At 45.5% G+C, this 26,171-nt stretch overlaps 1 protein-coding gene and 1 long non-coding RNA gene across 2 annotated transcripts in view; one reads left to right on the top strand and one right to left on the bottom strand.

Annotated features, from left to right (window-relative positions):
• The window catches only part of LOC138758528 (uncharacterized), a 48,316-nt gene that overhangs the window by 5,324 nt on the left and 16,821 nt on the right, over positions 1-26,171 (bottom strand). The window contains exon 2 of the long non-coding RNA XR_011354323.1: positions 19,095-19,368. This is a non-coding gene — a long non-coding RNA (uncharacterized lncRNA). The remainder of the gene's footprint in view (positions 1-19,094; positions 19,369-26,171) is intronic.
• Positions 1-26,171, top strand: part of pkn1a (protein kinase N1a) — a 170,975-nt gene that overhangs the window by 134,644 nt on the left and 10,160 nt on the right. Inside the window, exons 17-21 of the mRNA XM_069927546.1 lie at positions 3,891-3,953; positions 6,773-6,849; positions 12,852-12,994; positions 19,275-19,382; positions 25,099-25,179. Of these exons, the coding sequence (XP_069783647.1) occupies positions 3,891-3,953; positions 6,773-6,849; positions 12,852-12,994; positions 19,275-19,382; positions 25,099-25,179 (472 nt within the window). The remainder of the gene's footprint in view (positions 1-3,890; positions 3,954-6,772; positions 6,850-12,851; positions 12,995-19,274; positions 19,383-25,098; positions 25,180-26,171) is intronic.

Below are 26,171 nucleotides of genomic sequence, written 5' to 3'. Positions count from 1 at the left end.
GCACTGTCGGGGAGAGCTGGGCAGTGGGATCAGTGTTGGGAATGATACAGCGCTGTCAGGGGAGGGCGGGTCAGTGGGATCAGTGTGGGGACTGCTAAAGGGCTGCGAGGAGAGAGTGGGTCAGTGGGAACTGATACAGGGCTGTGGGGAGAGAGTGGGTCAGTGGGATCAGTGTGGGGACTGATACAGGGCTGTCAGGGGAGGGCAGGTCAGTGGGATCAGTGTGGGGACTGCTAAAGGGCTGTGGGAGAGAGTGGGTCAGTGGGGACTGATACAGGGATGTGGGGAGAGAGTGGGTCAGTGGGATCAGTGTGGGGACTGCTAAAGGGCTGTGGGGAGAGAGTGGGTCAGTGGGGACTGATACAAGGCTGTGGGGAGAGAGTGGGTCAGTGGGATCAGTGTGGGTGGGGACTGCTAAAGGGCTGTGGGGAGAGAGTGAGTCAGTGGGGACTGCTAAAGGGCTGTGGGGAGAGAGTGGGTCAGTGGGATCAGTGTGGGGTCTGAACAGGGCTGTCAGGGGAGGGCGGTGGGATCAGTGTGGGGACTGCTAAAGGGCTGTGGGGAGAGAGTGGGTCAGTGGGATCAGTGTGGGGACTGATACAGGGCTGTCAGGGGAGGGCGGGTCAGTGGGATCAGTGTGGGGACTGCTAAAGGGCTGCGAGGAGAGAGTGGGTCAGTGGGAACTGATACAGGGCTGTGGGGAGAGAGTGGGTCAGTGGGATCAGTGTGGGGACTGATACAGGGCTGTCAGGGGAGGGCAGGTCAGTGGGATCAGTGTGGGGACTGCTAAAGGGCTGTGGGAGAGAGTGGGTCAGTGGGGACTGATACAGGGATGTGGGGAGAGAGTGGGTCAGTGGGATCAGTGTGGGGACTGCTAAAGGGCTGTGGGGAGAGAGTGGGTCAGTGGGGACTGATACAAGGCTGTGGGGAGAGAGTGGGTCAGTGGGATCAGTGTGGGTGGGGACTGCTAAAGGGCTGTGGGGAGAGAGTGAGTCAGTGGGGACTGCTAAAGGGCTGTGGGGAGAGAGTGGGTCAGTGGGATCAGTGTGGGGTCTGAACAGGGCTGTCAGGGGAGGGCGGTGGGATCAGTGTGGGGACTGCTAAAGGGCTGTGGGGAGAGACTGGGTCAGTGGGATCAGTGTGGGGACTGATACAGGGCTGTCAGGGGAGGGCGAGTCAGTGGGATCAGTGTGGGGACTGATACAGGGCTGTGGGGAGAGAGTGGGTCAGTGGGATCAGTGTGGGGACTGCTAAAGGGCTGTGGGGAGAGAGTGGGTCAGTGGGGACTGATACAGGGCTGTGGGGAGAGAGTGGGTCAGTGGGATCAGTGTGGGGATTGATACAGGGCTGTCAGGGGAGGGCTGGTCAGTGGGATCAGTTTTGGGACTGGTACAGCACTGTCAGGGGAGGGCGGGTCAGTGTTGGGACTGATAAAGGGCTGTGTTACAGAGGAACAGCAGTAAAATTTCCAACAATGCAGAGTTACAGAGAGAGATCAATTCGGACAGAGCAAAACCAATGTAATTTTACTCATGTAAGGTATATTCAGGCGTTTGATGTCAGCAGAAAAGAAGCTGTCCTGGAATCTGGTGGCATGTGATCTCTCACTCGTGAATCTTCTCCCTGACAGTAGAGGGGTGAAGGGAGCATGGCTGGGGTGGGATGGCTACTTTTTAAGGAGGGAAGAGGAGGGTTTGTGTGTGATGATCTGAGCCACGTTTACAACATGCAGTTTCTTGCAGACTTGGGTGGATCAGTTTTTGTCCCATGCAGTAATGCACCCTGACAGGGATGCTTTCGCTTCCATTGGCTCAGATGTAGAAATTGTTCACGGATGCAGGTGGCATGCCGATTTTTTCTCAGTCTTCCAAGGAAGTTGAATTGTTGGTGTGCTTTCCTGGCTATTCCAACAATGGTGGACCAGGACTGGTCTTTGGGGATGTTTACTCCTAGGAACTTAACTCTGTCTCCTGCATCCACCTCAGTGTCATTGGACCACCCCTTCTCCAGAAGCCATGACCAGCTTCTTGGTCTGGCTGATGTTGAGGAAGAGGTTGTTGTCTTGGCACTGTTTGAGATCTGGACCATGATGGTGTTGCTGTGTGTGCCAATTTATGGATGGAGTTGGAGCAGTGTTTGGCCACACATTCGTGGGAGTACATGAGGGCGCTAAGTACACAGCGTTGTAGGCCCCCAGTCTCACTGACTGCAGCCTACGGGACACAATGGAGATGGGGTGGGGTGCTGAGGCTAAAGTAATGGAGTTTGGTGATGTGTTTACTTGGCAGGATTGTGTTGAGGCCAAAGCTCATGTCAATGACAGAGATCCCCTTGTTGTTTAGCTGTTTCAGGGCTAAAGGCAGACCAGGGAGATGCCTTCTGCATGAATCTGTTGTGGTGGTAAGTGAATTGGAGTGGGTCAAGGCTGGAGTTAACGTGAGCCTTAGACAGCACTAAATGATGATTGAGCTATGGCCGGTGGTCATTTAGGCCCACATTTACATTTAGCAATATCCTTTCATTTTTTCCTATGATTGTACCTGTGTCTACCATTTTTCTGATATAAACTCAGCTGGTCCCAAAGTGGAGTTTATATAGCAAAGATAAAAATATATAACCAATGTTTCAGGCTTGAGCCTTTCATCATGGCATTTGATGTCCAATCTCTACACCTCCATCCCCATACAGAAGATCTCAAAGTCCTTCATTTCTTTCTTGACAAGAGGCCTAACCAGTACACCTCTGTACCATCACCCTCCTCCACCTGCAGAACTTGTTCTCACTTCTCTTTTGACTCATCCCACCTTCTCCAAACTAAAGGGGTAGTCATGGGTACCTTCGTGGGTCCCAGCTATGTATATATAAATTTTTTTAACGAAAGGTTCAAGCCCGAAACGTTTATGTATCTTTATCTTTGCTACATAAAATACACTAACCTGCTGAGTTTCTTCAGGATCGTGTTTTTACTTCAGTCACGATGCTTTTCTCCTCTCTACCATTTCTCTGGCAGCTTGTTCTTCTGGGTGGGAAAAGGTGTTCTTCAGATCAATTAACGTAATAGCCCTGTATGACTTTGTAACATGGGAGGAAACCAGAGCACCTGGAGGAAGCCCATGCAGACATGGGAAGAGTGTACAAGTTTCTTGCAGAGAGCAGAGGAAAAAAATATTATGTCTGTCTGCCTATCTAAGCCGCTCATCATTTCTATAAAGTTTCACTCCCCCAGCCACTCCAGTCTCTTCTAACCATAGCTCTCCATTCCAAGCAACATCTTGATGACTCTCTTCTGCACTCTTTCTAATGCTACCACATCTTTTCTCCAGTTTGGTGACCAGAACAAGCGTGACCTGGCCAATATCTAGTACTGCCAGAAAGTCTTGCAACAATACGAACCATTCTCACTGAATCAGGTGTAACATAATAATACAATCCTTGAACTTGCCTTCTCTAGTCTCCTCCACACACAGACTTGAGGACCACTGTCTACCAGGTGAGAATTTTATATGGTAAAGGAATTAAGGGATATGGAGAAAAGGCAGGTCAGTGGAGATGAGCCCATCATCAGATCAGCCATGGTGGAGAGGCTCGACGGGCCGGACGTCCAACTCCTGCTCCTATATCTTATGTTCTTAAAGACGATCGAGAACTGAGAGATGATATCTGTAAAGGATAGCTGAATACACTGGCGTTCCTTCCTTCCTCTACATGTGATGTATGTCTTCTATACCTAGCCAGGCCTGTGTTCAACAAGAGTGCTCTGGAGTCTGGATCTGGGCTTACAATGCAAGGATCAGTGTAGGGATCAGAATGTTGACACACTTCATGATTGATGTAGAATGTCACCACAATTAAAGATAATGTTCAAACTAATTTTTATTTCTTTTCCACAGGTTCTACTCTGCATGTGTAGTTCTTGGATTGCAGTTTCTTCATGACAACATGATTGTGTACAGGTTAGATTATTTTTACACCCCAGCGTACAAACACATTTGAGACAAATTATCCAAGTAACGTGGGCATTGCTAGATTTCAGAGAAATGAGCTTTCAATTTTCGGCACCTTCACAAAATTAAAACCTGTGGATAAAAAAGGCAAATAGGTGTGTTGGGACAATGTGGGCCAAGGGATAGAAAGTAAAGTTATGGTAAATGGATTTCTTCCATCCAGGAGAGAGGAACAGTAAAATCCCTGTTATCCAGAATTCAAGCAACTGGCAACCTTAAGCAAAAGAATTTGCGGAAAATAAATGGGTGAAAAAAAACAGATTTAAAAAATGGCACGCCTCACCATTAGTTCTCCATTCACACAACACGCAGTCTAGCATTTACCAATCCCTGTAGGTGCCGGACACCAGGGGTTTTTACTATATATGATAAAGTTTTGTAAGGATTATTGTTATTTTTAATGCACATGAATTGTTCTTGCGGCTTAAGGGTCATCTTTAAAATTGCAAATAATATGATACAAATTGGTGAAGAAGATCATTAATTTTTTTCAAGAGGGGGTGAAAAGGATGGCAGAGGGCAAGGCAATAGATGCTGTTCACGTGGACTTTAGCAAGGTCCCACGTGGTAGGCTTCATCAGTCAGGGCATGGAGTACAGGAGATGGGACACCATGACACAGCTGTGCAGAATGTTGGTGAGGCCACATTTTGTAATGTGATTATCCAGCCATAGGACGGATGCCATTAAGTTGAAGAAAGGGTACAGAAAAGGTTTACAAGGATGTTTCTGGGGCTGGAGTTACAAGGTGAGGCCGGATTAGTTGGGTATGTTGTTCCCCGGAGTGTAGGAAGCCGAGGGGAGACCTTACAGAGGTTTATATTGCATGGGCAAGATGAAAGCTCTAACTTTTTCCTGGATAGGGGAATCTGAAACTAGAGGGCTTAAAGTAAGAAAGGCAGCTTTTCCACACAATGAGCTGTGAGAGGAAGCTGTAGAGGCTGCTACTATTGTGGTGTTTAAAGGACATTTGGCAGGTACTTGGATAGGAAAATCGTGAAGGAGTATGTTCCAAATGGGACCCACTGGAATGGACTGTCTGGTTAGCATGGATGAGTTGGGCCAAAGAGCCTGTTTCCATGCTGTGTAGCTCGATGACTGATGGATTTCGAGAGGATATGGCCATTGTGGGAAGACAAACGAACACTTAAAACCTCAAGGTGACCATGATGATCTAAATAACACTTACAGCGGTTTCCGTAATGTTTGGGCTTGAATAAAGCCTTGAATAAAATCTGGAAGGTGCACTTTAAGCACATGTGAATTGTTTGATTACAAATTTAAAACTGTAGAACACAGGGGTAAATAAAGAGGGGAAAAAAAGTCTTTTTCCCAAACATTATAGGAGGGTTGAATGGCTGACTGACCGTGTGGTTCTCAGACCAGCTCCAGTGGAAACAGCTATGGGGATGCGTAGCACTGACATCCTCTCACAAAGCACAGCCACAGGCCTTTCACCCACCACATCCAGACCAGCCACTAACAACACATCTGGACCAACCCCATTTACCAGCCCCTGGTTAGGCCTCGTGTTCTAAAGGGGCTCGTTCTTAAGAGAAACGCAAAATCTGCAGATGTTGGAATCTTGGGCAAACGATGAGCCTCTGGAGGGACTCAGCAGGCTAGGCAGCATCCATGGAGAGAAATGGTCATCGTTGTTTGGGTCGAGACCCTTTATTGAGAAAGGGGGTGATAGGGTGGAACAGAAGGTGTGAGAGGTGGGGGGGGGGGGGAGAGAGGTAGAGGAAGAGATTACTTTGAAGGGAAAGACTTCCACTTGTACCCACCTGCTACTTGTTCGCCTGTGCTCATTCCTCTCTCTTCTCCTTCCCCCACCTTTCAAACAGGTATCCATTCCAGAAGAAGGGCGCAGGCCCAAAACGTTTACTGTTTTTAATTTCCTGTAGATGCTGTATGACCTGCTGAGTTTCTCCAGCACCTTTGTGCATTGCCCTCAATCCCAGCATCACCAGACTTTCTGGTTTAATATCAGATTGGGTTGAACAGTGTGCATGTGAAGCTTGGCCTCACCTGGAAGGCGTGTCTGTGGCCCTGGATGGAGGTGAGGGGCGGGTGGGGGAAGATGTAGGGATAGACTTTGCTCTTCGTGCAGTTACAGCAGGAAGTGCCTCAGAGAGTGGGGAATGGGGAGTCTCAAAGAGACTGATCCCTATGCAAGGCAGATAGGAATGGGGATAGGAAAAGGTGTGACTGGTAGTGGAACTGTGCCAAAGTCAGCAGAACTCTCAGAGGGACAAAGGGTCGCATGTGGAGGCTGGTGGGTGGAAGGCAAAGACCAGAGGGATGCTGTCCTTGTTCTGCCTGGGAAAAAGTCAAGTTTATTGTCATCTGATTGTACATGAACAACCCAATGGAATAGAGTTCTCCAGTCCTCGGTGCAAAACATGCAGACACACAACCAGACGTAACACACATACCGACAGACAATACACGTGCATAACAAATATTTCATCTATACAAATAAATATTTCCCGAATAGAAGAGTCTTGGATGGGTAGCATGAGGTGGATTAAGGGCAAAAATATGAGAAATAGAGGAGGTTCAGACATGACAGTCTGGGAGAATCGACATTTGGGATGTCTTGGAGTGGAAGGCCATGACCTGGCAGCAGATCCAGCGGGAGACAAAGGAATTGGGAGACAGGGTGGGAGCGGTATTGTCCAGGTCAGTGTGGGAGTTGGTGGGTCTCTAATGATGTCTGTGGACAGTTGCCTCCTGACAGAAGTTATGTGCTTGTTGTTTCTGCAGAGATTTGAAGCTGGACAATTTGCTCCTGGACACTCAGGGTTATGTGAAAATTGCTGACTTTGGACTCTGCAAGGAAGGTTGGTGTCACTTCTAGTAACGTCACCTGACTCCCCCATTCAGACTGGGGTTGGTTTTTGCCATTTATTACAGCCCCATTGTTGCAACCTGTTCCTTCAGACCACGACATGTGAATCCTTCCCTCCACAGGCCTGTTCCGCTTGATCCACAGTCTCAGTCTGCTCGTAACAGAAAAAATCAAATAGACTGTGTTTTGGAAATCTAAAACAAAACCAGAAATGAATTTTGTATATCATGGCTTTGTATGCTTGAAGCATGTTAAAAATATGACAGGAAATCACAAAAATAGGTGATGTCTTAAAAAAAACAGTACGTGATAGGAAAGTTTTAAGGTGATTTCATGATCATCAGCCCAAAATCCATAAAATACACCCAACAGTGTTCAGGAAGCAAAATCTTCGTTGCCCAGTTCTGTTAGCTATTGGGTAAACCACACAACCCTTGTTAACAAATCCCAAGAGAATTCTAAGAATCATGTACCTGAATGGAGAAGTCTGTTCAAATGTTCTGGAAAACTGGAGGTTCGTCTGTATAAATATGCAACCTGTGAGGCAGACTCCCTTGTGGTTAAATTAGCTGTAGGTGGCAGTGCCTCTTGCTGCAATGGAGTTCTCATGCTTTGCAAAGCAAAGCCCCTGGCAGCTGTATTTGTGTTTGTTGGTCAAGTGTTTGCAGATCCACTTTAATAGTGGGTGATACTAGACAGAGCATGAACAGGTAATGAGTCTGACACTGTTGGGAGCTGGCCCTCTGGGAGGTAGGGGTGGGAGGAGTAGCATCCAGCATGTGTGGAACCACAGAGATACACAACAACTGTAAATGCTGGAATCTGGAGCAAACGGGTGTTCCAAATCCGGAGGGACTCTGGTTCAGACACCATCCTTTTCCCAGGGTAAGGCTTTGCACTGCAGGGTGTCCAAAATGACCATTTTCTTTAATGAGCGTGGATTCTCCTGATTGTCATTGGATAAATCAGAATCTATTATCTCCTTCAACTCTTGTACTTCTGCCCCACCACCCTCAGACAGATCAGGGATAGAGTCCTTCTGGCCCTCACTTCCCACCCTAGCAGCCTCTGCATCTGATACATTATCCTCCAACGCTTCAAGTCAAGTTTATTGTCATCTGAATATACAAGTACCATCCAACAAAACAGCGTTCTCCTGTCCTTGGAGTAATACACGCAGACACACAACCAGATGTAACATACATACAGTCAAACAATACATAAGCAGGGCAAGTATTCATATATACAAATAAATGTGTGAGTCTGAGATGGTCAGTGTGAGCAGTTCCTTTGATCAATCAGTATTCTCACTGCCTGTGGGAAGAAGCTGTTCCTCAGCCTGGTGGTGTTGGCTCCCTCTTCCTGACACCCTCTTCAGACAATGATCCCAGTAGATCACATTGATTGGGAGAGGGGGGTGGGGTGTGGTGGGGAGGAAGATACCAGTGATTCTCTCATGGTCCTGTGGATTGACCTCTGATCCATTTCTCTGCAGTAAACGTACTACACTGTGATGCAGCAGCCAGGACATTCACGATAGAGCTCCTGTCAAAGGTTGACGTAATGGTGGTCAGTAGCCTTGCCCGCTTCAGTCCTCTCAGGATGTGCAGTTGCTGTTGTGCCTTCCTGACAAGTGAGGAGATGTTGAGTGTCCACAATAGGTCACAAAGAATTTGGTGCTCTCCACTCGTGCTACTAAAGAGTCACTGATGTGTAGTGGAGGGTGTTCGTTCCTGGTCCTCCTGAAGCCCATGATCATCTTCGTCTTGTCCACTTTAAAACTCAGGTTGTTATTCTCACACCATATCATGAGATTTTGCTCCTCTTCTCTGTAATGTGACTCATTATTGTTGCTGATGAAGCCAACGACTATTGTGTCATCTGCAAACTTGATGACACTGTTGGAGCTGGACCTGGAGATGCAGTTGTGGGTTAGTAGCGTGAACAGGAGCGGGCTGAGCGCACTGCCCTCAGGTCCACTGACTTCAGTGCAATCCCAGCACCAGCCACATTTCCCCCTCTACTCTTCTGCCCACTTTGCAGAGAATAATCTGTTCAAGACTCCCTGGTCCGGTTTTCACGTACGTGGAATAAGGGAAATTAACTTAAAGTACAGATCAGTAAGTGGAACTACGATGTTGTGACCATTACAGAGACATGGCTGATGCAGGTACTGAGGTTTAGATCCCCACTTTCTCACTTATCATTCTCTGCAATTACTTGATAGTCGATGTGGCTTTGTTTGGGCAGGTCACGTCTTACAAATTTATAGCATAGTTTGTGTGGAGCACCAGTGACATGGGCTTGTATCCAGCACTGTCTGTAAGGAGTCTCTACCATCTCCCTGCGTCCTCACGTTTCTTCTGGGTGCTCTGGTTTCTCCCACCCATCAAAAATATATGAGGATTGTAGGTCAATTGGGGTACTAAAAATTTAATTGAGTTTCTTGAGGAAGTAGTTTGCAAGGGCAATGGGTGTTGTTCACATGGAATTTAGTGAGGTGTTTGACAAGGTCCCTCATGGTTCCCTGATCCAGAATGGACAGATGCGTGGAATCCACTGATAGTTTCGAAACAGAATTGGCTTTCTCCTAGAATACCAAGGGTAATGGTGTTGAGGTGTTATTCTGGCTGGAGACCTGTTACCAGTGCTGTTCTGCAAGGATGGGGCCCCTGTTGTTTCATTTGTATAAATGAAAGTCTGCAAGCACTGATTGTCGTAAAAACACACAGAAATGCTGGAGGAACTCAGCAGGTCTCACAGCGTCCATTGGAGGTAAAGATATATTACCGAAGTTTCGGGCCTGAAGCCTCCTTCACGGAATAAACAACAAACAGAAAGGTGTAAGACTAAAGACTAGGAGGGGGAGGGGGAGAGGAAGGAGACCAGACCAATAAAAGGTGTAAATTGGATATGATGATAGATGTGAGAATTGATTTTGGCTCCGTGAAAGGAGACGGAGAAGAGAGACAGAGTTGGGGGAAAGAAGAAGGGGTCGGGGGAAAGAAGAAGGGGTCGGGGGGGGCAGTTTAATTAAAACTGGAGGTTGATATTAATGCCATCCATTTGGAGGGTGCCCAGAAAGAAGATGAGGTGCTGTTTCTCCAATTTGCGGGTGGTTTCAGTTTAACCATGGACAAACATGTCAGCACGGGAATTGAAATGGGTTGTCCCTGGGATATCTACGCTATAGTGGCAGACAGAGCTGAGGTCCTCAATGAAGTGATCTCCCAACTGGGCCCAGTATCTTCGATGTAGAGGAGATATAAATTATCTGGATGAAAAGTTGTGGACAGTGTCGAGGGATATCAAGGAATAGAATGCTGTGCTGGGCTTCATTGGTCGGGTCATTGAGTAGAACAAGAAGGAAGTCACGTTGCAGCAATATAAACCTTTGGTCAGGCTGCAGTTCGTCAGCTGACGTTTCCTATCTAAACGAAGGTCCCAACCCAAAACTCCATGGACACTGCCATGAGGGACCCTGAGATCCTCCACCTTCTCTTTGTTCACAAATTGGTGAGCTGTGACTGGTGGAGTTCCTCAGTGATTTGGGCCTGATTTTCATCTACTTGTGTAATAGTTGAGTTTTTTGGATCAAATTTGGGACACACTTGGAGGGAGTGGTTGACTTTTACATGGGTCATACTTCTGACTGCAGTAAATACCTGCGTCGTTCAAGGTGTCAGAAGCTCGGACGTCTGGGTCCAGGTGGTAAGTCCATGTTCGGGGTGTCGGGAGCTCCAGTGGGAGGTCGGCCGGGGCCTATGAGAGAGTCAGTGGATGGGCGGCCAAGGTGAGGATTTGTGGTCAGGAGCTCAGATAGGTGGGCAGTTGGGGCCAAAAATAAGGTGTTTGGGCCATAAAAAGAGGGAGTCAACAATTACATGAGTATGAGGAGTCACGTGATGGAGTATTTGCCGGTAGGAGAATACCAGCCCTCTTCAGAAAAGAAGAAAAAAAGTGAAGGAAAAGCAAAGCCCCAGATACACAAAACACAGCAAATAAAAGATAAAGGTGTGGAGAAAATAAAGAAAATGACACCTAAGAAAGAAAAACCAAAAACGGGAAAAAAAGGAAAGACGTCGGAAGAGAAAGGAGAAGGCCTTACCTGCACGAAAAAGCAGGGACCCACCATGGAAAGATGAGCCTGCTCCCCGAGGTTAGTGGAGACCCCGTAGGGTCGCAACCTCCCGACCACGGGACTGCAAAAATGGCTCACTGAGCCAAACAGAGGTGCGCAATGCGCACAACAAGGACAAGGAGAACACCGACAGGAGGGGGGAACCAGCTGTGGAGTGAACCTACACAGCACGAACAGCTGAGAGGTGCCCGACAGCAGGGCTCTCAGCTGGAAGAAAAGGAAAGCAATGGGAAAGGGAGGGATGAGAAAGAAAAACAGAAGCAGGAGGCCCAACAGATAACCAGCCCAGAAGAAGAGGACCAACATCAAGAAGCCATGAAAAAAAAACCCAACAAACTGAGGCAAGCAGCTCAACAAGAAAGTCAAAAGGGACACAGATACAAGGAAGAGAAATAGAAGACACAAACCCAAGAGCAGACACAGAAGAAGAAGGAGAACACCAAGCTTTGCACAGAGGAATAGAAGGTAAAATGAATGAACAGTACATAGATAAAAAAAATTTTCAAGAACAAATGAAAGCATTAAAAGAATGGTTGACACTAGAATTTAGTGAAATGAAAAGAAAAATTAAAAGTACAGAAGAAAAAGAGTAGAATAGAGCTGGTCATAACAGATGTAGGGAAAGGATTAGAAAATGTGGAAGAACATGTAATGGTGGTAGAAATGGAAGTGAACGACTTAAAAAGAAAATTGGAAGAAAGTGACAAAAAAGTTAAAGAAACACAGGAGTTGTTAGCTCAGAAGATGGATATAATGGAAAACTATAGTAGGCAAAACAATATAAAGATAGTGGGCCTTAAGGAAGATGAAGAAGGCAAAGATATGAAAGAATTTATGAAAGAATGGATCTCAAAAGTCCTGAGAATGCCAGAAATGCAGGAAGGAATGGAAATAGAAAGGGCACACAGAACATTAGCCCCGAAACCACAGTCACAACAAAAACCAAGATCCATTTTAGCAAAATTTCTGAGATACACGACAAGAGAAAATATATTGGAGAAGGCAATGAATAAAATTAAAGAAGACAAAAAACCACTGGAGTACAAAGGTCAAAAAAATTTTTTTATATCCAGTCATAAGTTTTGAGCTCCTAAAGAAGAGGAAGGAGTTTAACGCAGCAAAATTGATCCTATGGAAGAAAGGCTATAAATTTATGTTAAGATATCCAGCGGTGCTTAAAATAGTTATCCTAGGGGAGCAAAACAGACTGTTCTCGGATCCGGAGAAAGCATGAGAATTTGCAGAACACCTGCAAGACAGAAAGAGAGATGAAGAGATGTAACAAGAACAAAGAACGACGACAAACTACATATAAAGATGTAAAAATAATGTATAAGTAAGAACTAAAGGAGGGATGAAAAGGGAAATAAGGGAGAAGGGGAGAAAAAATAAGAGGAGGGGGTAAAAAAAAATAAAACAATTACATGAGTATATACAGTATTATTGGTTCAGATAAAGGTAAAATGTGTCAGTGATTGCAAAGTTGGGCGATGCCTGCAAGGGATAAAAGGTTCATGAGTGGCATGTCCAGAAAACCCTTGTCACTGATTTTCTTCAAGCATCAATCTCAGATAAAACTTAACATCTTGACCAAACAGTAATCCGGTGACTGAGCTCTGTTGTGATTTTGGTCGACCTGGAATATGGGCTCAGGTTTTTGGAGTAGAATTTCCACACAAGTTTCTGTCTCTGCTGCAAGTGTGATCCTGATCTCTTCCTCTGCTCAGTCTACTCTCCTTATCCCTTGCCTTGCTCTGAGACAGGCCGACAAGGTGTGGCACATTTCCACCTGGCATCGTTCTTCTACGTGTTTCACCGGCGAAGTTGACGGGCATCTGTTTCCATCTCTGCAGGAATGGGCTATGGAGAACGTACAAGCACCTTTTGTGGCACTCCCGAGTTCCTTGCTCCCGAGGTTCTGACAGACACATCCTACACCAGGGCTGTGGATTGGTGGGGGCTTGGAGTCCTCATCTATGAGATGCTAGTTGGAGAGGTAAGTGTTGAAGGTCACCATTACATAAAATAAATTAATAAACTGTACCATTTTTGGTAGGGGTGGGATTTCCTTGCTTGCAACCTCCTTGCAACAAATCTGTGGCAGGCGTCATGGTTAGTGTAGTGTTCAGCACATGACTATTTCAGTGCCAGTGACCTGGGTTTGAATCTGCTATTTTGGTCAGGAATTTTTACATTCTCCACGATGTGCATGGGTTTCCTCCCATCTTCCAAAGGCATATGGCGTTAGCAGGTTAATTGGCCACATGGTGCCTCGCCGCCCTGCCTTCCCCATCTATCCTTCTACTGATGGAGGGGCGGGGCCAGGTCCATTCCAGCCCAATCAAGTAAAGTCAAGAAAAATGTAACAGCCTTGGCGCCGGCAGTCAGGCCATGACAAATGTGTTCCCCACCATTGTTGTAGGTGTCTTAAATGTTGTATGTAATTGTGGTCTGTTGTGTGTGGGGAGGAGGGAGGGCTCAACAGCTAATCTTGTATATAATGGATAACTGTAATTTGTGACTGATTACTGGAAATTGCTTGAGTCTGAGTTTGAACATTTATAAATAAAATATTAAAAAAAGATCAGTCACATGGGTTCCTTTGGGCAACACGTGTAATGTACTCAACCCCAGAATCTGCAGGCTTTGTTGTTTAGCTCGATTGGTTGTACTGTGTGCTGCCCAGAAGCATTCATTCTTTTAAACACCTTTTGAATTCCAGTACCTTCCTACATCTTCCTCCCCTTGAACCTCCCTCTACTCAATCTCTCGCTGGCATCTTCCCCCTGTGTACTTTCAACAGCCCTCTGATCTGTCCGTGATTCCCCAACTCAGTGAGTTACCCGGACCCAGAACCGAAATGTAACTGAATCTGAATGTATTGTCAGCAGGAACACATCATGAAATTTGTTGTTTTGCAGCAACATCACAGTGCAAACATTTATATAAACCACCTTACAACAATAAATAAAAATAGTCCAAGAAAATGAAAAAGACAAAATGAGGCAGTGCCTGTGGTTCATTGTTCATTCAGGAATCTGATGGCAGTGGGGAAGAAGCTGTCCTTGAGCTGCTGAGTGCTCGCCTTCAGGTTCCTGTACCTGTTTCCTGATGGTAGCAGAGTGGAGAGGCCATGGCCTGGGTGGTGGGGGTCCTTAAGGATAGAGGCTGCTTTCTTATGTCCTCGATGGAGTGAAATCTGGTGCCCGTGATGTTGCAGGTCAAGTTAACAACCCCTGCCGATCCTGCGTCCCACCCTTCACTGACTGACCAGCAGGAGCCCCGGGTCTTGATGTAGATCCCCTTTTCCTCATTCCTCACCATTCAGATAATAATTGGCTTTCCTGTAATCACCACCAAACTGGACAACCTCACATGATGCTGCATCTGCCATGTGTTTGCCCACTCTCCTCATCTGTCCACTCTGCAGCCTCCTGGAATCTTCCTCCCAGCTCACACTGAACCCCAGTTCCGTGTCCTCTGCAAACGTAGAGATATTTAAAAGATATATATGAAGACATTTTGAAAAGTAGAAATCTCTCCCTGTCTTCCGGTTTGCTGCTTTACCTGCTCTTGAACTCAATTCTCTGACTAATGGAGACCAGCACACCATACACCTTCTTAACAATTCTATTAACTTGCACAGCAACCTTGAGGGGTCTATGAATCTGAACTGCAATATCCCTTTATACTGTTAAGAATCCTGCCATTAACCATGTGCAGCGCCTTCAAGTGCTTCACTTAATACTTATCCAGATTGAACTCCAACTGCCACTTTTCTGCCGAACTCTGCAGTAAAACCCCTGGTATCCAGCACCTATGGAAATTGGTAGATGCTGGTTAAGTGCATTTTCTGGTTGCTTAAGACATGCTCTTACAATGGCTAACTAATACACCTGCATTTAGAATAAACAGTTTAAAAGACATACTGTACTTAAACTGAACAAACTTCACTTGATGTCACAGAAGAGATCCCTGCAAACCTCCACTAGTCACTGACTTCCAGCTCAAAATTACAGGCAAGCAAATGTTAACATGTTCCATGTCTCCTGACTCTGAATGAACCTACCATGGGAAATCATGTCAAATGCACTACTAAAATCTTTACACTTCACATTCACTTCTCTACTTTCATCAATTTATTTTCTCACCTCCTTGAAAAGCTCGCTTGGGCTCGTGTGGCACAAATCCATGCTGACTGTGCCTGAGAAGACTATGCCTCTCTAAATGCTTGTAAATCCACTCGCTGAGATTCCCCTCCACTGATGTAAGACGCACCAGGTTACAATTCCCAGGATTCTTCCTCTTGCCTCTCTTAAACAAGGGGACTACACTTGACATTCTCCAGTACCTCCCCTGTGGCCAGGAAGGATGCAGTCATCATCGCCCCAGCAATATCTTACCTCACTTTCTGTAATAATCTGGGTTATATCCAGCCCCGTCGACACGACCTGATTCTTTGCCTTGACATGCACACTTGCATATTCTATGCTGACCTCGCATTCACCAAGGTGCCTCTCCCTGGTGAACACTGTGAACAATGAACTAGTGTTCATGCTAACCTCTTCTGCCTCCAGGTTTATGTCCCGCTTTGTCCCTGAGGAATCCTACCCTACATTTCTACATGTACCTCTGCCTCTCTATAAGGTTCCTGCATTAAAATGAATGCAGTTTAGTCTGTGAGCCCTTCCTCACTCTGTGTCCTGTCCTGCCCACTGCATTTGCTTTAGCCACTATATTTGCAACCCCCTGCTGGACTTGCGTATATTCCCCCTTGTGTTCCGTGCCCTGGGTAATGAAGGCAAGCCTCCTCATGCCTCCTTGGCTGCCTCAACCAGCTGTGTTGCTGTCAGCGGAGACCCTTGGACTTGCTGCTCCTCATTGCTCACTAAGCCATTCATCATGTATCCTCTGCCAGGATTAAATTCCATCTGCCATTGCTCTGCCCATGTTACCAACTGATCAATCTCATCCCTGTAATCTACAACGACCTCCCTCACTATCAACAGCATTGAAGATTTTTGGGTCATCTGCACACATATTAATTATATCTGTGATATTTTCACCCAATTCTTTGATGAGTGCAGTAAAATCCTGGTATCTGGTGCCTATGGGGATTGATAAATGCTGGATAAGTGTATTTTTCAAATGCTTGAGAAGTACTCTTGCAATGCCAGACTAATACACCTGCATTAAGGATAAGCAGTTTCAAATACAAAAATACTGTACTTGCACTGAACAAACTTCACACATGAATATATAAACCTTAAAGCATTTTATTTATTCTCAGTCACATTCTTTAAAAATGTTTAACCGTCGCTGCATCTGCAGGTTCCTCCCCCTCCATGGAGCCGCCCGAAAGACGAACAATACCAATATAGATAATTAACCCCCCCCCCTCCCAGTTTACAGAGTGGGGTGACTATTGCTAAACAGGGATAAGGAGACACTTTAAGAGAGTCACCCCAACAGCGAGCGACATGACCAGCTTTTCTTCCTGGGCGACGCTGTCGCTGTTTCACACAACTTTATTCAAACAGCTGCTACGAGCAAAGCCCGACCAAGGCTTTCCGCTGGCTGAATATTTGCTCCCATCTTCACCAAAGGTTCATTGTTACTTCAGAGAGCATTTACAATTTTAAACTTGCGTATTTTTAACCTATTATTTTATTCTTATTTATTTTCATTATTTAAAAAAATTATTTTCCTCTCTTTTTTTGCCGGTGGCTTGAGGCTGCTGATTGATTGAATTCTGAATACCAGGGGATTTACTGTATTATATTGCAAGCAGTAAGTGTCCTGGCAATGATTGGTTTGGTACAGGGCACCCATAACAAAACCAACCCCCCCCCCACACTCTCAGCCTGTAATCAGAATTTGCGTGGTAAGATTGACGATGTGTCATGTTAGCTCCTTTTCTCTCTATCCTTCGTTGTTTTAACAATGTGGATTGAATGTGGACTGGGACTGGGATATTGTACATACAACAGAAATGTGGCTGAGAGAAGGACATGACTGGCAGCTTTATGTCCAGGATACAGATGCTGTAGTTGAGAGAGGGCAGATAAGGGAAGGGTTTCTTTTTAATGAGGAATGTCATTACAACAGTGCTTGGGAGATCGTCTAGTGGGGCTACATAGGGAACGAGTTGGGATTACAGATCCTGTAAGAATAATTGAGTAGTGAGAGTGGGAGATTTTAGCTTTCTGGGTATTGACAGGGGAGGGGTGGCGCATAGTACAAAGGGCTTGGATGGGGTGGGAATTGTTAGTGTGTCCATTAGAGCTTTCTCAGTCAGTATATTGAGGGCCCTACGAGAGAGGGGCAGCACTGGACCTCTTCTTGGGAGAGTGACTGAAGAAGTTTCAGTGGGGAGCACTTTGGGACCAGAATTTTATTAGTTTAATAGGGTAGCGTAGCATCGCTATGACCGTGGCAGCAACCTGGGTTTGAATCTGCCACAGTCTGTAAGGAGATTGTACAATCTCCCTGTGAGGAAACTGGAGTACCTGGAGGAAACCCACGCAGCAGGGGGAGAATGTACAAACTCCTTACAGATAAAGGTGGATTTGAACCTGGGTCGCTGGCACTGTAAGTTTTGCGCTAACCCTGCCACCGGGTTATGATACAAAAGAGGAGCCCTAAACATGGATAAATCTTCAAGGTTTGATGAGACGGAGTTGCCAGAGGCACGGGTGGAGATTTTTAACTAGCCTCAGATGATGAAGGGCACCAGGGATAAACAGGTAATTCCAGGTCCTTGGGCAAGAAGGCTATTCAGACCAAATAAAAGAAGATGGTGATGGATGATTGATTTTGTCAACAGATACCTGTGACAAGAGGTTATACATCAGGAGCCGATGCTGGGAACCTGACTGTGTGTGGTATAAGTTAACAAGATAGTGAAAGTTGGAGTTGGCAGATCACAGGGAAATCTGTGATGTTGGAAGGGTAGTCCTGAGGATGGGCTTGTTCGGTTGGGAGGCAATGTCTGAGAGTTTAATCCTGTATTGCACAAGCTGATGTATTGAGGGAGGTTGAACAGAAGTCAGGCTGAAACTGGGGCCTGGGTGTACACGTCAGGATCCTTGGAGCACAGAGAGAAGGCTCGTGGGGAATTTCACTTCATCAGCCAGGCCACGGATGTGACTGGGAGGTTCAGAAACAGCTTTGTAAAGATGGGTTGGGCCAAACCAAGAGTGTTGAATCCAGCTCTGGACACCCAATTATATAAAGGATGTAACTACACTGGAGAGGGAATAGAGGGGATTCATCGAGATGGGAAGTACCAGTGAAGAGGAGAGACTGCATGGGCTGAGTTTGGTTCCCTTGGAGCAGAGGGGAGACCTGTTGAAAATTGTAAGGGGGAATAGATGAGGTAAACAGCAGGAAGTTGTTCCCCACTGCAGAGTTATCTAAAACCAGAGGACGTAGGTGGGTAAGAGGTTTGGAGGGAATCTGTAGAGAAATGGGGCTATGATAGAGAGCCACTCACAGTTAAGAAGCAGATCCCAACTGCAGTTGAGCATGTTAGCAAGCACTGGAAAGACCTGGCCAAAGAAAACTATAAGCCAGCGGTTCTCAAATAATTTTTTCCTTACTAACCACAGAGCCCCTATGGCATCCTACGGTGGTATGTGAGTGGAAAGAAAAGGTTTGAGAACCATTGCTACAGCCCATCAGCTGGGATTTATTTTGGTAATTATGCTGTATCTCCAAATAATTTTAAAAAATTAAAAATAATTCAGAGATGCTGCACAGTAACTTGCCCTTCTGGCTCACAAGCCCGTGCCACCCAAGTACACCCATGTGACTAATTAACTTCTAACTGCATACATCTTGGAAGAAACTGGAGCACCTGTGGTCACCGGTGAGAATGTACAGAATCCTTACAGACAGCAGAAGATTAGAGCCTGGGTCAGTGCTGCTGTATTAGCGCTAACCACTACACTAACTGCTGTGTATGGATACCAATGGTTAGCATATACCTAGTGGGCCAAACAGCCTGCTTCCTTGCACCATGTCTCCATAACTCAATAATGATGATTCATTTAAAGATAATTCAAGCGCACATCCATATTTTGTTCATTCCTTACCTTGATGCTTATGTATCTTTATCTTTGCCATTCAAAATTCACTGCTTGCCTGGCTGAGTTTCTCCAGCATTGTGTTTTTACTTCAATCATCACGTCTGTAGACTTTCATATTTTACTTCAGTAATGATGAATTCATTGAAGTGTGTGGTTTAAAATAATGAGCTTCACACTGTTTTGTAGTCACCGTTCCCGGGAGATGATGAGGAGGAAGTGTTTGACAGCATTGTCAACGATGAGGTTCGGTATCCACGATTCCTGTCCTCCGAGGCCATCGCTGTAATGAGAAGGGTAAGTGATTGATTTCTCTGATACCCGAGCCGCTCAGGGACAGTGAGGAGGTGAGAGAAGGGTGGATCAGGGATAGAGAGCTTCATTGGAGAGAATGACCAGATGATTATCCAAATGGTTTTTAAAGGTGGAGAGAGAAGAGCGGTGTGGAGTAGTTAGTTGAGTAACTTCACTGAAGTTGATAAATGCGGAGGAAATGCTTTGCCAATGAATACCAAGGTGGTGACGTATTAATTAGTAGAATTTCCTGAATTCCATAGAACCATAGAGCATTACGGCACAGAAACAGGGCATTCAGCGCCCTTCTAGTCTGTGCCAAATTATTATTCTACCCAGTTCTACTGACCTGCGCTATCCATGTCCCGTCACACCTCTCCCATCCATGTCCAATTTTTTCTTAAATATCAAAATTGAGCTGCATTCACCACTTCAGCTGGCAGCTCGCTCCACACTCCCATCACTCTTTGTGAGAATAAACTCCCCCTAATGTTTCCCCTAAACCTTTCCCCTTTCACCCTTAATCCACATCCCCTGGTTTGTATCTCACCTACTCTCAGTGGCAAAAGCCTATTAGCATTTATTCTATAACACTCATAATTTTGTCTACCCCTATTAAATCTCCCCTCATTCTTCTGTGCTCCAGGGAATAAACCCCTAACCTGTTTAACCTTTCCCTGTTACTCAGTTCCTCATGTCCCAGCAATATTCTTGAAAATCTTCCATGTGCGAGAGGATATAAAATTCCTAGCGTTTGTACCGTTCACATTCAATAACCTCTCAAGATAGCAGAATGGAGACGGCTGAGAGGGAGTATTCTCACTCTCAGAAGCAAACGGCCAGAGGAACAACAGGTCGGACAGCAACCGTGGAGGTAAGTGGAGAGTTGACATATGTAGTCGAACCCCTGCTTCAACTGCAAAGAGAGGCATTATTAAAAGGAGTGCAGAAGGGTCATTGGGTGATTGGTGGTCGTATATACAAGAGGAGATTTATATTACATTCATGTATTGACAAATGGGTAAGAAAAAGAATATAGTACAACTCTGATTATCCAAAATCGGATTCTCCAAAATCTTAATTTATCCGAAAGTTTTTCGGAGCAAAACTGACCGGGGATGTTGGGCTCCTGGCAGCGGCCGCGGGGACCTTGGACTGCTGGCAGGAGTGCAGTCCTCAGGCAGGAGTAGGGCCTTGGTGGGGAGGTGTCGGGGGTTGGCAGTGGCCAGCATTTTTTTTTGTGGTGAGAATTAAACATTAAGGCTCAAAAAGCCTCCCCTTGTTGTTTGCTGTTGTTTAAAGTTATCAAGTGATTTGCTGATGCCACTAGGCTTTTTTTTTTAAATGACCAGGTCTCCAAAAAAACTATTTATCCAACATAGTGTCCGGTACTGACCATTTCAGATAATGGTATTTATCAAATATATATTAACCATACATTTCTTCTCTTGTAAAACCGAAATAAATAAATTAATTTTTATTAAAAAGTCCCCTCTAACTAATCTAAAATAAAAATAAAAGAAAAAGGGACTGGGCTGTCCATTTATAAATCAAAGGATTTCCTGGTTAAAACCAAATTTACCATAAGGAATGAGGAGAGAATCCAATATAAAATTATGATTCTTAAACTACATGGAAATATTGAACGAACGGTCGCCAAACTTCTTCAAATTTAAAAGATGTATCAAATGTCCAACTTTCTCCAAACTTAAACATGACATGAAAGTTGAGTCATTGAAGTTGAGTCAGGATCCTTCCATTTAAGTAATATGGCTTTTCTAGCCAATAATGTTGAAAAAGTCTCCACTGGTATGATTCCAAAAATAGCTGTTAATAGATTTGGTTGTACTTCCAATGCTTTGTTAGGGTTTCAAAAAGACGCCTTTCCAGAAATTATCTAGCTTTGAACATGACCAGAACAAATGAGTTAAAGTGGCAACCTCAATTTTGCACCTATCACACTGGGGAAAAATACGGGCCAACTTACCTTTAGACATAGATGCTCAATATACCATCTGAACTGAATCAAGGAATGACAGGCAGAAATTCATCATCCAGAAGTAATTCTTGGAATTTAAATTCCCCAGCACCTTTAATTTTATCATTGGATATCGGTCGCAAGTTAAATAACTGATTATATCTTCTTCTTTGGCTTGGCTTCGCGGACGAAGATTTATGGAGGGGTATGTCCACGTCTGCTGTAGGCTCGTTGGTGACTGACAAGTCCGATGCGGGACAGGCAGGCACGGTTGCAGCGGTTGCAAGGGAAAATTGGTGGGTTGGGTGTTGGGTTTTTCCTCCTTTGTCTTTTGTCAGTGAGGTGGGCTCTGCGGTCTTCTTCAAAGGAGGTTGCTGCCCACCGAACTGTGAGGCGCCAAGATGCACGGTTGGAGGCAATATCAGCCCACTAGCGGTGGTCAATGTGGCAGGCACCAAGAGATTCGGAGGCCCGAGGTCCTGTTGCTGCCGCCGCCGGAGGCCCGAGGTCCTGTTGCTGCCGCCGCCAGAGGCCCTAGGTCCTGTTGCTGCCGCCGCCGGAGAACCAAGGTCCTGTTGCTGCCGCCGCCGGAGGCCCGAGGTCCTGTTGCTGCCGCCGCCGGAGGCCCGAGGTCCTGTTGCTGCCGCCGCCGGAGGCCCTGTTGCTGCCGCCGCCGGAGGCCCGAGGTCCTATTGCTGCTGCCGCCGGAGGTCCGAGGTCCTGTTGCTGCCGCCGCCGGAGGCCCGAGGTCCTGTTGATGCCGCTGCTGGAGGCCCGAGGTCCTGTTGCTGCCGCCGCCGGAGGCCCGAAGTCCTGTTGCTGCCGCCGCCGGAGGCCCGAGGTCCTGTTGCTGCCGTCCCCAGAGGCCCGAGGTCCTGTTGCTGCTGCCCCCGGAGGCCCGAGGTCCTGTTGCTGCCGCCCCCGGAGGCCCGAGGTCCTGTTGCTGCCACCCCTGGAGGCCCGAGGTCCTGTTGCTGCCGCCGCCGGAGGCCCGAGGTCCTGTTGCTGCCACCGCCGGAGGCCAGGCAAACCCCGGCAGCCCGCACAGCCCAACCGTTGTCAGCTGAGCCCCGGGCCGGGAACCATCAATGAGAACAAGCACAATACTATGTCTACATAACACGACCAGTCTCTTTCCACTCTAGTCTAAACACTAACAACTGTGAACTCCATTGCAGAGTTCTCTCCAGTCTTAAAAAATTTTCTACTAGAACTTTTCTTTCTGATCCTCAACCAATGCTGCATCCCCTTTACTCGGCTGCGGCAGGAGTAAACGCACGCAGGCCGATTCCAGGGCGCACCACTCCATAACTGTGGACAGCGGTCGAAAAACTGATTATATATTGCAGCTATTAACCCTTTTTGAAGTGGACACACCTGAAAAAGGATGTCTATTATATTAGATGGGTAAGCAGAAGGATAGTTTGGAAGAACGCAGAAAGTCCCTAATTTGCAAATATCTAAAAAATTGTGCCTTGATCAAATCAAATTTGTCAGTTGATTGAAAGACATTAAGCCATCTCCTTCAAATAGGTTTGACGAGGTTATTACTCCTTTCGTTTTCCATATTGAAAAAGCCTGATCAATCAATGATACTTTAAAAAATACATTAAAATGTATTTTATTAGATAAATCAAAATTATTAAACTTTAAAAATTTATGAAACTGGAATCAAATCCTTATCATATGTTGAAGAACTGGGATAATATCTTATCTATTAATTTTGGATAACACAAAGGGCAGAGAAGCTCCCAGCAATGAATCCAATGAGTTCCTCTCCAAATCTACCCATAAGGGCATGCCTGAATAATAAATCCAAAAGGTAATAGATACTAATAGCCCAATAATAAAATCTAAAATTAGGGAGAGCCATTCCTCCGTCTTTCTTTTGTTTCTGCAATAAAAATTTGTTCAATCTAGGATTTTTATTATTCCAAATGTAAGATATCTGAGACTCTACCGTGTCAAAAAATATTTTAGGGATGAAGGAAGGTTCTGCTTGAAAAGTATATAAAAACTTAGGAAAAATTACAATTTTAATTGCAGTAATACAACTCCAGTGCCATTGGGGACCATCTGGAAAACATTTGTTTCATATATTCTATCAGGGGAGATGATTATTTTATACAAATCCTTAAAATTTCTCGTAATTTTAATACCCAAATAAGTAAATTGATTCTTAACAATTTTAACGGTACTTGATTGTATAGATACTCTTGATTATTAATAGGAAAAAGTTCACTCTTGACAAGATTTAAATTATATCCTGAAATACTACTGAATTCATAAAAAGAATGATTTCTTAGGATCAGAAATGTAAACTAATAAATCATCTGCATATAATGAAACCATATGTATCATATCGCCCCTCTTGATACTTTGAATGTAATTGGAGAGTGGTAGCTAAAGGCTCCAAGGACAAATTAAATAACAAAGGACTGAGGGCAATCCTGCCGAGTGCCCATAAACAGCCTAACATGAAGAGACTTTTGATTATTAGTAATAACCTCAACCATTGGAGCTTGATAAATCATTTTCATCCAAGAAATAAATCCCAGACCAAATAAATCATTTTAAGATCTCAAATAAATAGGGCCATTCCACTCTATCAAAAGCTTTTTCAGCATCAACACATTCAGGTTTTCAAGGTGGATTGAGTTCAAGAGCACTGATGTTGAAGCTCTATACAACTCTGGTTAGACCACACTTGGAGTATTGCATTCATTTCTGGTCGCCTCATTGTAGGAAAGATGTAGATGTTGTGAAGGTGCAGAGGAGATTTATCAGGATATTTCCTGAATTGGAGAACCTGTCTTCTGAAACAAGGATGAGGGACCTAAATTATTTCTTTGGAGTGACAAAGGATGAGGGGTGACTTAATAGTGGTAGATAAGACTGAGGGGCTTAGATAGGGTGGACAGCCAGCGCCTTTATCCTGGCCAATACCAGAGAACATCGATTTAAGGAGAGTGGAGAAAAGTTTAGGGGAGATGTTAGATGTAAAAGTATAGAGGTTTTTTTTTTTTTACACAGAGTGGTGGGTGCTTGGAATGCATTGCCAGGGTGGTGGTGGAGGTTGATATAAAAACAGACATTTGAAAGACGTGGATAGGCACATGGATGTAAGTAAAACAGAAGTTTATGGTTGTGAGGTAGGAAAGGGTTAGATTGATGTGGACTAGGTTTATATAGGTCAGTACAAGATCATGTGCAATGGTGTTTAATGCCCATTTTTAATTAAGGAACCCCGTTTTGATCACGGGACTTCTAATGAGGTGTCAACAATGCCCTGTTTCATATCCCTGTGATATCCAACCTCACCAGCTTTAAATGTTCTTTCTCTTCACCTCATCACATGCATGTCCATGCACATTTGTCTTGAACTTGAACATCCAGGACCTTCACACCTCAGAATTTCACAATCTGTCTACATTTTGATATTTATTATTGGTGCCAAAAAGAACAATTACACATTTTACCTTAGTATACTCCAGATGACTGCACCTCAGTCAAGATCTGTTTCCCCTTGCAGTCTCTCTTCCTCTCTCTCACACTCTTTTTCTCACTCTCTCACTCTTTCTCAGCCTCCCTCTCTCTCTCTCTCCACTCCCCCCACCACTCCCTGCCATGACACCTTCCTCAGTCTTTTCTAGTTTGACGTACGAAACAGCTGATGGCAGGTGGGATCGTGGCTGTTGTTGAATGGTTTAGTTGTGACAGACTTCTCCTTGGTGCCCACAGCTACTGCGAAGGAATCCAGAGCGTCGGTTAGGGTCCAGCGAGCGAGACGCGGAAGAAGTGAAGAAACAGCCGTTCTTCAGGGTGAGTACAGAAATGACAGCCTGCTGCTCATATTGTTGGATTCAGTCCAGTTGTCGTCTTCAAAGTAGCTCAGTCACACCTCTGAAAGTGCAGAGAAACACAGAGTGCACACGTTGGAATCCTGAGCAGACGACAAGGAGCTCAGCCAGTCATAGACAGCGTCCATAGGGAGAGATGGTCAGTCAAGGTTCCAGGTTGGGTCCTGAAACATTAACTGTTTCCCTTCACAGACTTGTTGAATCTCTCCAACAGGTCGTTGTCTGCTCTGAAAGGGGTACCTTATCCTCCTGATTAACTGGGGGAAATGGGTGAATTGGAAGCAGGAGGCCCTCAGTGGTGATGTACCTGCTGCAGGGACCGTTGTCACTGGCCGGGTGGAGTAGACCAGTGGTGTGGCAGGTGGAACGATGGAGTGGACAGTCACTGCTGGCCTGCCCAGTGTTTTCAGTCTCTGTCTGTGCTGGCTTACATTTTGATCCCATTCCCACTGATTTCCCCTTCAACTGACCCACTCCAGGGGCAATTTATGGACCGACTGATCTTGGGGTTTTGGGATGTTGAATTAAAGTGGAGCATCTGGAGAACATGCAAGCTCCACTCAGACAGAAGCCGAAGTCTCCGGCACTGTGAGGCAGCATGATGGCAGGCCCTTCAGCTCGCTAAGCCTGCACTGACCATTTATATAAATCTGATTTGTACACTTCCCACATTCTCATCAACTCTCCCTTGATTCTCCTCACCTGCACACTGGGGCATTTACAACCTTTGGGATATGGAATGAAATGGGAGGCAGCCGGGGTAACCAACCAGGTCACAGGGAAGACGGATGGTGCTGGAGGTCGTGATGGAATTGAGTCACTGGGACTTGTCACTATGCCTCATGGGCTGCAATACTGGGGTTGGTCACTTGGCTCCCACAGACATTTCATCCCATCGCTTCTGCTCTATAGCCACGAACTGGCCACACTAGATCAGGTTGGAAGACTTCCCAC

The sequence above is a fragment of the Narcine bancroftii genome, chromosome 3 (genome assembly GCF_036971445.1).
Source record: "Narcine bancroftii isolate sNarBan1 chromosome 3, sNarBan1.hap1, whole genome shotgun sequence".
NCBI classification, from domain to species: Eukaryota; Metazoa; Chordata; class Chondrichthyes; order Torpediniformes; family Narcinidae; genus Narcine; species Narcine bancroftii.
The sequence above is the reverse complement of the archived record's forward strand: the minus strand, read 5'-3'. Positions and strand labels throughout refer to the sequence as shown.